This window comes from Delphinapterus leucas, chromosome 18 (assembly GCF_059928025.1).
Source record: "Delphinapterus leucas isolate spDelLeu-1000000601 "Yukka" chromosome 18, BTC_Dleu_Yukka2, whole genome shotgun sequence".
Taxonomy (NCBI): Eukaryota; Metazoa; Chordata; class Mammalia; order Artiodactyla; family Monodontidae; genus Delphinapterus; species Delphinapterus leucas.
The window spans coordinates 78,884,398-78,898,957 of record NC_143146.1 but is presented as its reverse complement, the minus strand read 5'-3'; the positions used below and the strand labels follow the sequence as shown (position 1 = coordinate 78,898,957).

At 39.0% G+C, this 14,560-nt stretch overlaps 1 protein-coding gene across 1 annotated transcript in view; it reads left to right on the top strand.

Annotated features, from left to right (window-relative positions):
* The window catches only part of RNF17 (ring finger protein 17), a 108,527-nt gene that overhangs the window by 71,760 nt on the left and 22,207 nt on the right, over positions 1–14,560 (top strand). Inside the window, exons 27-29 of the mRNA XM_089899299.1 lie at positions 10,344–10,434; positions 11,653–11,768; positions 13,429–13,718. Of these exons, the coding sequence (XP_089755425.1) occupies positions 10,344–10,434; positions 11,653–11,768; positions 13,429–13,718 (497 nt within the window). The remainder of the gene's footprint in view (positions 1–10,343; positions 10,435–11,652; positions 11,769–13,428; positions 13,719–14,560) is intronic.

The window sequence follows — 14,560 nt, the reverse complement described above, 5'->3', positions numbered from 1 at the left end:
CTAGTTCATTATTCTGAAAATTGGTAAATAAGGGAAATGAGCACTTGTTTTTCCTGTACAATCTGTGTCTGGAGATAATCAATTAGGTGATAAGGGAAAGTTGTTCTTTATAAGCATTCCTTCTAACAAAGGAGGAATGATATCATTGGAATACCACCATTTTACAACTCTTATATACTAAGGGATCTAGACATGATTGTTGGTGGCTGCTAACATCACAAAAGAGAATCAGACATTATGTACCTCCTGAGGGAAGTACACAGCACCATCTCTGAATAGTACTGCTGAAAAAAGAAATATGCGAACCTGAATCTGATCGAGACTCTAGACCTAACTATGAATTTAAAGGAAATACAAGAGACAGATGAACATGTTAAACACCATGAGAATGCAGTCAGCTAAATTCAGACCATTGAAACTGCAAACCAACTCTGTTTATTCAACAGAAAATTACAAGGGAAAGAGATGGAAGGGGCACTAATGATACATATTGCCCATTCATGATGTATGGATTTTGTTTACTTTACCAGTTCAGACTGTTTTGAAACATCAGGAAAAAAACACCATCTGAATAGTTGATCTTAAGAATAGTTGATCTTAAGAAATTATTAATTTTTAATGTGCCAACAGTACTGTGGTTGTGTTTATTTAAAAAGATTTAGTTTTGGGGCTTCCCTGGTGGCGCAGTGGTTGAGAGTCCGCCTGCCGATGCAGGGGACGTGGGTTCGTGCCCTGGTCCGGGAAGATCCCACATGCCGCGGAGCGGCTGGGCCCGTGAGCCATGGCCGCTGAGCCTGTGCGTCCGGAGCCTGTGCTCCGCAACGGGAGAGGCCACAACAGTGAGAGGCCCGTGTACCGCAAAAAAAAAAAAAAAAAAAAAAAGATTTAGTTTTGGAAATGCAAGCTAAAATATTTTCAAATGAAATAATGTTAAATCTGGGACTTAAAAATAATTAGGGGCTTCCCTGGTGGCACAGTGGTTAAGAATCTGTCTGCCAATGCAAGGGACACGGGTTCAATTCCTGGTCCGGGAAGATCCCACATGCTGCGGAGCAGCTAAGCCCGTGTACCACAACTACTGAGCCTGTGCTCTAGAGCCTGTGAGCCACAACTACTGAGCCCACGTGCAACAACTACCCGTGCTCTGCAACAAGAGAAGGCATCACAATGAGAAGCCCGTGCACCGCAACAAAGAGCCCCCACTCACTGCAACTAGAGAAGCCCGCGTGCAGCAGCGAAGACCCAGCTCAGACATACATACATACATACATACATGCACACATAAATATTAAAAAAAAATAATCAGGGATGGGAGTGAATACATGGGAATATGATGAAATAGAATTGGTCATATATTGACAATTGTCAAAGCTGAATGATAGATGAGATTTATTATATTCTCTCTGCTTTTGAATGTTTGAAAACTATAATTGAGAAACAAATTGAAAAGTTTTAAAGGTAAATTCACCAGATATTTTTTATTATATAAGTTTCAGCTGTACAGCATTATAATTTGACATTTTTATTCACTGCAAAGTGATCACACCACAAGCCTAGTTACTATCCATCACCGTTATAATTGACACCCTTCACCCTTTGCACCCATCTCCCAACTCCCTTCCCCTCTGGTAACCACTAATATGATTTCTGTATGTATGAGTTTGTTTCTCTTTTGTTGGTTGGTTTTTTAGATTCCACATATGAATGAAATCATGTGGTATTTGGCTTTCTCAGTCTGGCTTATTTCATTTAGCATAATATCTTCAGGGTTCATCCATGTTGTTAGAAATGTCAAGATTGCATATTTTTTTTTTATGGCTGAGTAGTATTCAATTGTGTGTATATCACATCTCCTTTATCCATTATTCCATTTTATGGACCCTTAGGTTGCTTCCATATCTTGGCTGTTGTAAATAGTGCTGCAGTTCACATAGAGGTGCAGATATCTTTTTTTTTTTTTTTTTTTTTTTGCGGTATGCGGGCCTTTCACTGTTGCGGCCTCTCCCATTGCGGAGCAACAGGCTCCGGACGCGCAGGCTCAGCGGCCATGGCTCACGGGCCCAGCCGCTCCGCGGCATGTGGGATCTTCCCGGACCAGGGCACGAACCCGTGTCCCCTGCATCAGCAGGCGGACTCTCAACCACTGCGCCACCAGGGAAGCCCGCAGATATCTTTTTGAATTAGTGTTTTCAGGTTCTTCTGGTGAATACCCAAAAGTGGAATAGCTGGGTTATATAGTAGTTATTTTTTTTGAGGAACCTCCATACTGTTTTCCAATAGTGCTGTACCAATTTACATTCCCACCAACAGTGCAGGAAGGTTCCCTTTTCTCCACATCTTTGCCCACACTTTTTATTGGTTGTCTTTTTGATAACAGGCATTCTAACAGATGTGAGGTGATACCTTCTTGTGGTTTTGATTTGCATTTTCTTAAGAATTACTGATGTTGAACATCTTTTCATATATTTGTTGGCCATCTGTATGTCTTCTTTGGAAAAATGTCTATTCAAATTCTCTGCCCATTTTTTAATGAGGCTGTTTGGGGATTTTTGTTGTTGAGTTGTATACGTTCATTATAATTTTGGATATTAACACCTTATTGGATACCTGATTTGCAGAATATCTTCTCTCATTCAGTAGGTTGCCTTTTCTTTTTGATGGTGGTTTCCTTTGCTGTGCAGAAGCTTTTTAGTTTGATGCAGCCCCATTTGTTGATTTAGTTTCCCTTGCCTTTGGAGTCAGATCCACCGAAATTGCTACGCCTGAGGTTAGTGAGGATACTGCCTATGTTTTCTTCTAGGAATTTTATAGTTCAGTTCTTACATTCAAGTCTTTAATTCTTTTGGGGTTAATTTTTGTGCTTAAGGTAGTGGTCTAGTGGTCTTTTTCATGTGGCTGTTCAGTTTTCCCAGCACCATTTATTGAAGAGACTATCCTTTCTCCATTGTATGTTGTTTGCTCCCTTGTTATAAAATAATTTTCCATATATGTGTGGGTTTATTACTGAACTCTCTATTATGTTCATTGATTTATGTGTCTGCTCGTGTGCCAGTACCATACTGTTTTGATTACTGTAGCTTTGTAGTATAGTTGGAAATCAGAGAGCGTGATACCTCCAGCTTTGTTCTTCTTTCTCTAGATTGTTTTTTGGACATTTGGGATCTTTTGTGGTTCCATACAAATTTTAGAATTACTTGTTCTAGGACTTCTAATACTATGTTGAATGAAAGTGATGAGAGTGGGCATCCTTGTCTTGTTCCTAATCTTAGAGGAAAAGCTTTCAGCTTCTCACCATTGAGTGTGATGTTAGTTATGGGTTTGTCATATATGACCTTTATTATGTTGAAATACACTCTCCCTGTACCCACTTTGTTGAGAGTTTTTATCATAAATCGGTGTTAAATTTTGTCAAATGCTTTTTCTGCATCTATTGAGATGGATTAAATGGTTTTATCCTTCATCCTGTTAATGTATGTACCACGTTGATTAATTTGTGGGTGCTGAGCTATCCTTACGCTGCTGGAATAAATCCACTTGATCGTGATATGTGACCCTTTTAATGTATCGTTTGCTAATATTTTGTTGACGATCTTTACATCTATGTTCATCAGAAATACTGACCTGCGATTTTCTTTTCTTGTGGTGTCCTTGTATGGTTTTGGTGCCAGGGAAATACTGGCTTCATAAAATGTGTTCAGAAGGTTTCTCTCCTCTCCAGTTTTTTGGAAGAGTTTGAGAATTCTTCAAAACATTTTTCTTTGAATGTTTGGTAGAATTCACCAGTGAAGTTGTCTACCCCTGGGCTTTTGTTAGTTGGGAGATTTTTTTATTACTGTTTCAATTCCCTTGCTAGTAATGAGTTTATTCACATTTTCTATTTCTTCATGATTCAGTTGCTAAGATTGTGTGGTTCTAGAAATTTATCCATTTCTCCTAGGTTGTCCATTTTGTTGGCATATAATTGTTAATAGTCTCTTATGATCCTTTGTATTTCTGTGGTATCAGTTGTTAACATCCCCTCTTTTATTTCTGATTTTATTTATTTGAGTCTTCTCTCTTTTTTCTCCTTGGTGAGTCTAGCTAAAGTTTTGTTGATTTTGCTTATCTTTTCAAAGAGGCAGTTCTTAGTTTTGTTGGCCATTTCTATTGGGGTTTTTTTTTGCGGTGGAGGGGTCTCTATTTCATTTATTTCTGCTCTGATCTTTATTATTTCCTCCCTGCTACTAATTTTGGGTTTTGTTTATTCTTTTTCTAGTTCCTTTAGGTGTAAAGTTGGTTTATTTGAGATTTTTCTTGTTTCTTGAGGTAGGCCTAATTGCCATGAACTTCCCTCTTGGAGCTGCTTTTGCTGTGTCTTGTAGATTTTTGGTATGTTATATTTCTGTTTTCATTTGTCACTAGGTATTTGATTTCTCCAGTGACCTATTGGGTGTGCAGTAGCATGTTGTTTAATCTCCACGTTTTTGTGGTTTTCCCCATTTTTTTCCCTTGTGATTGATTTATAGTTTCATACCATTGTGGTTGGAGAAGATGGCTTGATACGATTTCATTTTTCTGAATTTATTCAGACGTGTTTTGTAAACTAACATGTCATCTGCCCTGGAGTATGTTACATGTGCACTTGAGAAGAATGTGTATTCTGCTGCTTTGGGATGGAATGTTCTGCATATATCTGTTAAGTCCATGTGATCTAACGTGTTATTTAAATCTGCTGTTTCCTTACTGTTTTTGGTCTGGATGATCTATCCATTGGTGCAAGTGGGGTGTTAATGTCCCTTACCTTTATAGTATTGCTTTCAATTTCTCCCTTTAAGTCCGTCAATGTTTGCTTTGTATATTTTGGTGCTCCTCTGTTGGGTGCATATACATTTATAAATGTTACATCTTCTTGCTGGATTGACTCCTTTATCATTATGTAATGCTCTTCTTTGTCTTTTATTACAATCTTTGTTTTAAAGTCTCTTTTGTCTGATATGAGTATAGGTACTCCAGCTTTCTTTTTATTTCCATTTCCATGGAATTCTTTTTTTATAACTTCACTCTCAGTCTGTGTGTGCACTTTCTTCTGATTAATTTTACTACTTTTATCTTTTAACCTTCATGCTAGCTTTATAAGTGATTGATCCACTACTTTTATTATACCATCTTCAGTGAGATTTTTACTTTTGTATGTTTTCTTATTATTAATTAGTGCCATTTCTTTTTAGCTTAAAGAAATCCCTTTAACATTTCTTGTAGGGCTGGTTTAGTGATGACAAACTCCTTTAACTTTTGCTTATCTGGGAAACTCTTAATCTCTCCTTCAATTCTGAATGAAAACATTGCTGGGTAGAGAATTCTTAGTTGGAAGTTATTTTCTTTCAGCACTTTGAATAGTCATGCCACTCCCTTCTGGCCTTTAAAGTTGCTGCTGAAAAATTTGCTTATTGCCTTATGGGGATTCCCGTGTACATAACAAGTTGTTTTTCTCTTGCTGCTTTTAGGATTTTCTCTTTATCCTTAACTTTTACCATTTTAATTATAGTGTGTCTTGATGTGATCCTTTGGGTTCATCTTATTAGAACTCTCTTGGGCTTCCTGGACCTGGGTGTCTGTTTCCTTCCTCAGATTAGGGACATTTTAGCCACTATTTCTTCAAATAATTTTTCTGGTCCTTTCTTTCTCTCTTTGTTGTCTTCATCTTCTGGGACTCCTATGATGCAAATGTTTATTCCACTTGTTGTCTCCAAAGTTTCTTATCTTAACTTTTTTTTTTTTTTTTTCCATTTTGCTGCTCTGTCTGGGTGAGTTCCACTGCTTTGTCTTCTGCCTGCTGATTCGCTCTTTGTCTTCATCCTGTGTGCGGTTGAAGCCCTCTAGTGCATTTTTCATTCATTTACAACTTCTGTTTGGTTCTTTCTTGTATTTTCTGTCTCTTTGTTGAAGTTCTCATGGTGTTCATCCATTCTTCTCCTGCGTTTGGTGAGCATCTTTATGATGATGACTTTTCAGTCTTTACCAGGTCCATTGCTTATCTCTGTTTTGTTTAGTTCTTTTTCTGAGGTTTTAATCTGTTTTTTTGGTTGGAACATATTCCTCTGTCTCCTCTTTTTGCCTAGTTCTCTGTTTGTTCATATGTATTAGATAAATCAGCTATCTCTTCCGGTCTTGAAAGAGTGGCCTTACTTAGAAGATGCTCAGTGGGACTCAGGGGTACAATCCTGCCTGGTCGCCACAGCCTGGCACTCAAGGGGTGTCCCCTCTGTGGGCTCTGTGTGCCCTCCTCTTGTGGCAGGGCAGCGGCTGCTGTGGGGTGCTGGTGGGCAGGGCTGTTGCTTGCATGGCTGTGAGGCCCAGCTGAGGCTCGGGTGGGCAGGACTCTCAGCAGGGCAGACCCGTTAGTGCTAACAGGTTAGAGGGAGAATTTCAGTGCTAGTGATAGCAAGGTAGCCTGAGATCACAAAAAAGTCTCCTGCTAGTGTCTCAGTCCCTAGGGGGCATCCCAGCTGGTTTCTCCCTCTCCAGCAAACGCTTTAAGATTTAGTAAGTGGGTCCTCTTCGTGTGTGGCCCATGCCCTTTTCAATCTGGTGTCTTTGCACTTGTTTTTAGGTTGAGTGAGTTTGGGCACAGGCCCTTTAAGGGCAGGTTTTTCTGTTTACTACCAAGCAGGGCCCTCTGGGACTCCCTGGCACAAAGACTTTCTGTGTCCCCCATTTCTTTGATTACAGGAAATAGCTTTCATTCAGCCTCCATGACCTGAGTTCCAATGGGCAGATTCAAACAGTTGCTAATTAGGGAAGGGAGGGGATGCGAGACCAGGGAAAAACAGTCAAGAGAAACAGTAGTGCAGCCTTGGGGAGGGTCCTGGTTCCCCATCAGTGGATAAACAACAATATCTTTGAGCTGTTTGGGAGATACTGAAACCCCCTCCAGGTGGGAGAAGTTAACGATTAATGATAGTATGCTGCCCACAAGCCTGTAGACCCCAGACCAGTTGGAACCAGTGAAGGTTGATGATGCTGATGCTGACATATGTCTCTACCAACCCATCAGAAGAATGTCCATGTGATCACGCCCTCTTTGAACGATGTTGTTTTTTTTTTTTTTTTTGGCTGCGTCAGGTCTTCATTGCTGCATGTCGGCTTTTCTCTAGTTGTGGCGGGCAGGGGCTACTCTTCGTTGCAGTGCACAGATTTCTCATTGTGGCTTCTCTTGTTGTGGAGCATGGGCTCTAGGTGTGTGGGCTTCAGTAGTTGTGGCACACGAGTTCAGTAGTTGTGGCTCGCAGGCTCTAGAACGCAGGCTTAGTAGTTGTGGCACACGAGTTCAGTAGTTGTGGCTCGCAGGCTCTAGAACGCAGGCTTAGTAGTTGTGGCACACGGGCTTAGTTGCTCCACTGCATGTGGGATCTTCCTGGCCCAGGGCTCGAACCTGTGTCCCATGCATTGGCAGGTGGATTCTTAACCACTGCACCATCAGGAAAGCCCCGAACCATTACTATAAAACTTCTCACTATCCTCTCCAAGTTGGAACACATAGTTTTTCGAGGCACTAGCCCTCTGTTTCCCCCTTTGCTTGGCAAAGTAATAAAGCTATCCTTTTCTGCTTCACCCAGAACTCTGTCTCCAAGATTCAGTTCAGCACCAGTGTACAGAGAAGCTGAGCTTTCAGCATCATGTTCTCTGCAGTTCTGTAGTTTTCCTGGTCATATTTCCTATTGGTTTTCAAAGCCAGGTGTTCTGGGGACTTTGTCCTGTACAGGATCTAGAGGTCGTGATGCCAAGTGAAGGGTATTTCCTATACTCAAAAAAATGGGAGACACAAAGTTTTTGTGCCCAGGAGCCCTACAGGGCCCTGCTCAGTATCAGTTGGCATGCCTCATGTAGAGCTCAGCTCTCTCCCTCCTTTGTGGTCCCTCCTGATTCTGGATCGCTGCAGCTGGGGCGTGGGTCTTTCCTTGGCGAGAATGTGTCTCTGTCTCTCCTCCCTATCTTGATGCTGCCCTTTTCCCTTTGTTGTGGAGGCTCTGTTCATTGATAGAACATAATTCTGTCAGTCCCTTAATTGTACCCAGTATTGTAGAGCAGCAGTCCCCAACCTTTTTGGCACCAGGGACCAGTTTCATGGAAGACAGTTTTTCCATGGATGGGGTGTGTAGGGGGGGTATATTTCAGGTGGTAACGCGAGCGATGGGCAGCGGCAGATGACACTTTGCTTGCTCACCCACCACTCACCTCCTGCTGTGCAGCCCGGTTCCTAACAGACCGTGGACCAGTCCACACCCTGGGGGCTGGGGACCCCTCTTGTAGAGAATGCATTCCTATTGACACCTTGAATTATGTCTTATGGACTGTAATGGAACACCACTGTTTCAGGAGTCTAATAATAGCTAACCTTAAGCATGTCTAGACCCTGTATTAATTGCCTTAACAGGCATTATTTTACTTAATCATCACAGCAGACCTTTAAGCTATAGATAAAAAGTATTATTTAAAGATAAGGAAATTGAGTCTTCAAGAGGTTAAATATTTTATAATCCAGAGTAATACATCAAACTGTTGAACTAGGATTAAAGTTCTGATTCTGGAACCAGAGTTCTAACCACTATGCTTTACTACCCTTCCGAGAAATCTTTTTTATTGTGGTAAAATATACATTAACATAAAATTTATCATTTTTAAGTGTACAGTTCCATGGCTTTAAGTAATGGAACCTTTACCACTGTCCATCTCCAGAACTTTTTTATCTTTCTCAACTGAAACACAAAGTTTTATGGATACATGCCATAGATTTTTTGAAATGTTGTGAATACTTTCAGATGTTCAAAAGGTAATATTTTAAAGTGTGTATTCTTAATAAATCATAGGAAAACCTTAATGATGCTTGTATGCTGATATTATCTGTATACCATCATAAATAAAAAACGATAACTAATTCAAGGCGTCACTGATAATATAAGCTTCTTAGCTCATAGGAACACTGTTTGGGCTTCTTAATAAATAGTTTTACTAAATCCTATTTGGTCAAACTACATACACAGTTGATTTCTTTTTTTTTTTTTTTTTTTGGCGGTAGGCGGACCTCTCACTGTTGTGGCCTCTCCTGTTGTGGAGCACAGACTCAGCAGCCATGGCTCATGGGCCTAGCCGCTCTGCGGCATGTAGGATCCTCCCGGACCGGGGCACGAACCCGTGTCCCTGCATCGGCAGGCAGACTCTCAACCACTGTGCCACCAGGGGAGCCCCACAGTTGATTTCTTTAGTTCACTCACATAAACCGTTCAGTGTGAAAAGATTGGCCACATTGCTTACTTACTCAGAGGATGGGCAGCGCTAATGAAACTCCACATCTAGAAGCCTTTTCTAGAGAGCCTTCAGAGCCTGCAGTATTTACTTGTAACCTCTTTAGTGGTACTAGTTCTTTATTCTTTGGGGGTGGATTTGATGGTTAGAAACATCTAAAGTCACTCAGTTTCAACTTTGCAAACTAAAATAGATGATGAAGTTGATACTCTGCTCTTCATTGATTTGTCAAATATTTATTGAACACTTTTTACCATGATTATTAAAAATAAATTTTCTAAAAATAATTGAGGCTAATATTTATGGGTAGTAATACAAGTTAGCTTTAAATTCCAGAAAAAATCTTCCAAAAATATTTGGGCAGAGAAATCATCATTACAAAGGGACTGTTTGTATTTCCATTAAATATTTTTGGCGTGCCTTCTGTGAGCTGGGCACTATGCTAGGCATTGGAGATATGATGGACATAACACATACAACACATAATATACAGATGACCCTTAACTCAGGTTTGAACTGCACGGGTCCTCTTATACGTAAATGGTAAATACATACTATGGCACTACATGTCCGTGGTTGGTTGTATCTGGATGCAGAACTACAGATATGCAGGGCCAATTTTGAAGTTAAACACAGGTTTCTGACTGCACGGGGGGTCAGCACCCCTAACCCCCACATCGTTCAAGAATCAAATGTGTATACACATAACACACAATACATTATCCCTGCTCTCTGAGTTTATAGTGTAGTTAGCATATATGAAATGTATATACTAGCTTTAAAAAACTTAAAACACATCTACTTTTTTAAGAGTTCTCAGTGTAGCTTCAGAACAGATGTACATAAATAACTTAGCATGTAATTTGGGCCGTAGCTAGAATAGAGGGATGAATAAAAGGCTATGAAAATGGGGAAGAAAATTGTGAGAATAATACAAAGCCATGTTTAAATTGACTTCTCACTACATATGTAGTTGGTTGAAATATATTTTTATATGATGGTTCTTTTATGTTTCTATATATGCTATTTGTTATAAAACAAGTTGTCATTTTTTGTTTTAGACCAGCTGGTGGGAGTGACAAATGGACAGCAACAGCCTGTGACTGTCTCTCGTTGTACCTCACTGGAGCCGTAGCAACCATCGTCATACAAGTGTGTGAACAGGTACAGTAGATGTGTACTGGTTATTTCATTGACATTTTCTACAGAAGCATTTATTTTGTTGAGAAAATAATAGTAAGCTGTTTGGATTTTTTTTTTTGGCTGCGTGGCATGTGGGATCTTAGTTCCCCAACCAGGGATCGAACCTGTGCCCCCTGTAGTGGAAGCGTGGAGTCCTAACCACTGAACTGTCAGGGAATTCCCTATTTGGATATTTTTTTTGCAACCTTTTTTTGGTCTTCAAGTTATCACGCCTGTTTGGGAATTCGCTGGCAGTCCAGTGGTTAGCACTCCATGCTTTCACTGCCAAGGGCCCAGGTTCTGTCCTTGGTTGGGGAACTAAGATCCTGCAAGCCACATGACCTGGCCAATAAAAAACACTGTAACGCCTGTTTCATAATAGATATGTACTGTAAATGATTATATGAGTGAATCAAAACATTTCTAAACTAATATTCTTGAGTTGATAATTTGCATATTAAAAACCAGAAGGTATGTATGCTAGAGTGCAGTTCTGAAGCCTTTGATATTCTTTACGAATTGGTAGTTAGGCTTCTAGTGAAATCATATTAACTGTACATCATAAAAGGTGTTTGTATGAGTGCCGATTTGAGAAGAGGATACATATATAGGACATGTCCTTTCAGAACACTAAGAAATATTCCTTGTCTCCTTAACTTTTTTCTAATTTGATACATTTTATTGCATTAATGATAAGAATTTTCTTGTCTTTCCATGTTAATTTTTTCTTTGTGTACTTCCCCCATTTTTATAATTCCATATAAAACAGAATATATGTTTTGTAGTTCTTTCTTTGGCTTTTCACAGCAGAAGAAAGGCACACCTGTGACAATATATTTTAGTTCTATAATTACAAAGAATTCAGGAGAATAGAGAACTTGTAATTGAGGATGTTTTCCTCCCTCCCCAATCTGGGATGGAAAACACAGTTTTCAGTCGTCCTTTTTTCTCCTCCACTTGGTATTTTTCACCTGGACAGTGAAGTCTTCCTGATAGACTTCACAAAACAACTGTCTTTCTCTGTTGACTGTCTTCCATGCTGTTTTCTCTCTGATATGTTCCGATATCAAAATTACTTGGTTGGGAATTTTTCTTTCTGGCATGGAGAAATGTGGAGGGAATACCTGTGAAAAGTGTAATGTTTATATGAAGTTGCGTTTTTGTGTCTCTGCTCTTAAATCACTGCAGGAAAACAACACAACATGGCCATTACCTGTGAAAATTTTCTGCAGAGATAAAGAAGGAGGGTGTGTTGATGTCTCCAAATATTTGATTAAAAGGGGTTTGGCTTTGAGAGAAACGAGGTATAGACTATTTTTTTAAAACAGCATTTTGTGATGGAGGCTTCTTATGTGCCTGTGTAAATGTTCGTATCTGTGTGTGCTCAGACATGAATTGCCTCTTGTTTGCTCTTAAAAATGATTTATAACCTAATCCTGAGGAGCCAGCTTAGAAGTAAATTCATTCAGAATTACTAAATATTTAAATTCCTAGACATTTTTGCTTTTATACTTCCCCCTTTGCTCTGGCATTTATCAATACATTTTAAACTAAAGGAAAAGAGAATTACACAGTGGGTACCAGATCTGAACCCTTTGGCCTCATTTGCTTAAGCAGAAATGTTTAAGCTTTATGTTGGAAATTCTGGTAGGTATATACCAAAATATATTTGTGTGATATAGGTAGCAAATGAGTAGAAATGGGTAGCCAAAAAAGTAATTGAACAATATTTACATGTAAAGATCCTTTCAGATACTACATTTGGGGTTTAAATACCTTTGATCCAAGGGGAGAAGGATCAGGATATCACTGTAACCCTAGTTTCCTCTTTATCTTTTTCCTTCTAGAGGTAGAGGTATATTAGAATTGCAGATACATGTTCCAAGTGGTCACATTCTACCATACATGGCCAGATTTCTTTTTTTTATCTTAGATTATTATACCTTACCTTATTTGGATCAGGACCCCAATCTTGATGAAATGGAAGGAGAGTGAGAGATCAGAAATAATACGGAACCCGAGGTAGTTGGCCAGGTGTGGTAGATGCTGACTTCACTGCCTGGGCCTTGGCAGGCAGCCAGGCTCTGCATCTAGTCCTGCATTCACTGACTTCAGGCTAATACAGTTCCTCGCTGAAAGAAATGTTAAAGTGAAAATGCTGGGCAAGTTTATATTAACTAACAATATCTGCCACTAATTTAATGTTCTTTTCTACTTTTCTGGCACTAAAACTACTACCTCAAGGCTGGGAGTGATGAGGGAGCAGTGTTAGTTGAGGAATTATGCAGCTATTATCTTATCAGTGCTCATTTCCTTTTGAAAGAAAATACAGGAAAGTGGAAGAAACAAAAATCTGCCATCATTTTTCTAACATAAACAATGTTAATATTTCCTTCTAGGGTTTTTTATAGGCATGTTTTTTTAATTGGAAGGGAATAACAGGAAGTAAAGCAATTATGAATGAATATAGCATGTGTTACCACTAACACTTAATATCTGAATAGTATGGAAAAACTGTATTTTTTAAGGGACTCATTATCTTTGTATTATTTTATGAATGTTGATAACTTGCCACATGTATGATCTGTCTTTGGGCTAAACTAGAATCAGCTTGAAGCTGTTGTATTTCCCAATAACATCTAGTTAATTGTATGATATACAATATCACTTGGGATATACTTAATAGATTTTAAGAGAGAATAGCATGTAAATATGGGATAGTAATTTAATGCATTTAAGTGAAATTATATTGCTTTATTATCATCAAGTTCATGCATAATTTAAAATAATTTTCATTATAACTTAAAGTATGCTCATTTTTATGTAACAAATTAGACTAGGATATCCTAGATTAATTAGACTAGACTAATCCTTCAAGTATATTTGAAGGATTCTTTTTATATTGTTTTCCCAGAATTTTTTTATTTGCTCATGGTTAGATATATTCTTTTTTGCATGTTACAGAACTAATAAATTATATAACAGCCATTCATTATCCCAGAAGTCTCTGGAAATCCCACTGGTACAAGGAGAGTCAGTGGTTACTAAGTGTATTAAAATTAACTCTGACCCTGACAAAAAAGCTGCTGATATTCTCAGTGAACACGAGGTGTCTGAATTTAAGGAGAAAATTCTAGAACCAAGAACCACTGGATGCTATAAACCACCAGCTATTCCTAACCAGAAAGTATTTGAGGCAGTAGTCAGCTGCATTGGTGATGATGGAACTATATTTGTGGTACCTAAATTATCAGGTAAGATCTTTCACATTATGCAGTATTCTGTACAAGTGGTCGCTTTTACTACTAGAGAATTTTAATTGGAAGGGAATATCTCTAGTAAAATAACACATGGATTGAAATTCCTTGGGCAGATATTTAACCTTTCTGAACCTCTTTTTCACTGAGTTGTTGTGAGGTTTGAATGAAATAATGCATGAAAGGTGCTTTGCACAATGCCTAGCACATGAAAATCATTTATTGAGACATTGGGAATGGATAAACATTGGGCCTAAGATAAGCATGGGGGGACAGGTTCCAGTTATACAAGTTTGGAGGCTCTCTAAGAAAAAAGAATACAAATGTTTATATTCGTTTAAAAGTGAGAAAAGTAGTCACAACAAATGACTGGAGAGTCAGGGCCATTTGAGATTCAGGTCCTTCCTGAGATCTCTTTAGCTTATGTACTAACGCTTCCTTTCTACAACCTGAGTGTGTCCAGGACACTTGATGACTCACAGCAGCTCTAGCTTTCACGGGACTTAAGCTCCGTTAGCTTCATAGTAAGTCCACCTACGGATAGGGGTATGGGGGCTACGAATTTGTTGAAATTTTTGTCTCATGTGTTGATCTGCTAAATACTGTTTTTTAATTTGAAAACCAGACTAAATCTGTGTAATTGGCTATTCTAGAAGTGAGTAGTGTTTCAGACCTGTAGCAACAGTACTTAATCCAGAAACTTTGCTTGACGTGTGTAAATAATCATAGCTAGAACTGGTTGGTGTGTAAATAATCATAGCTAGAACTGGTTGCCAGATGCCTTACTTTCAATCTCCTGCAATACTGATAATGTGGGCTAGCACTATTACACCCAGTTT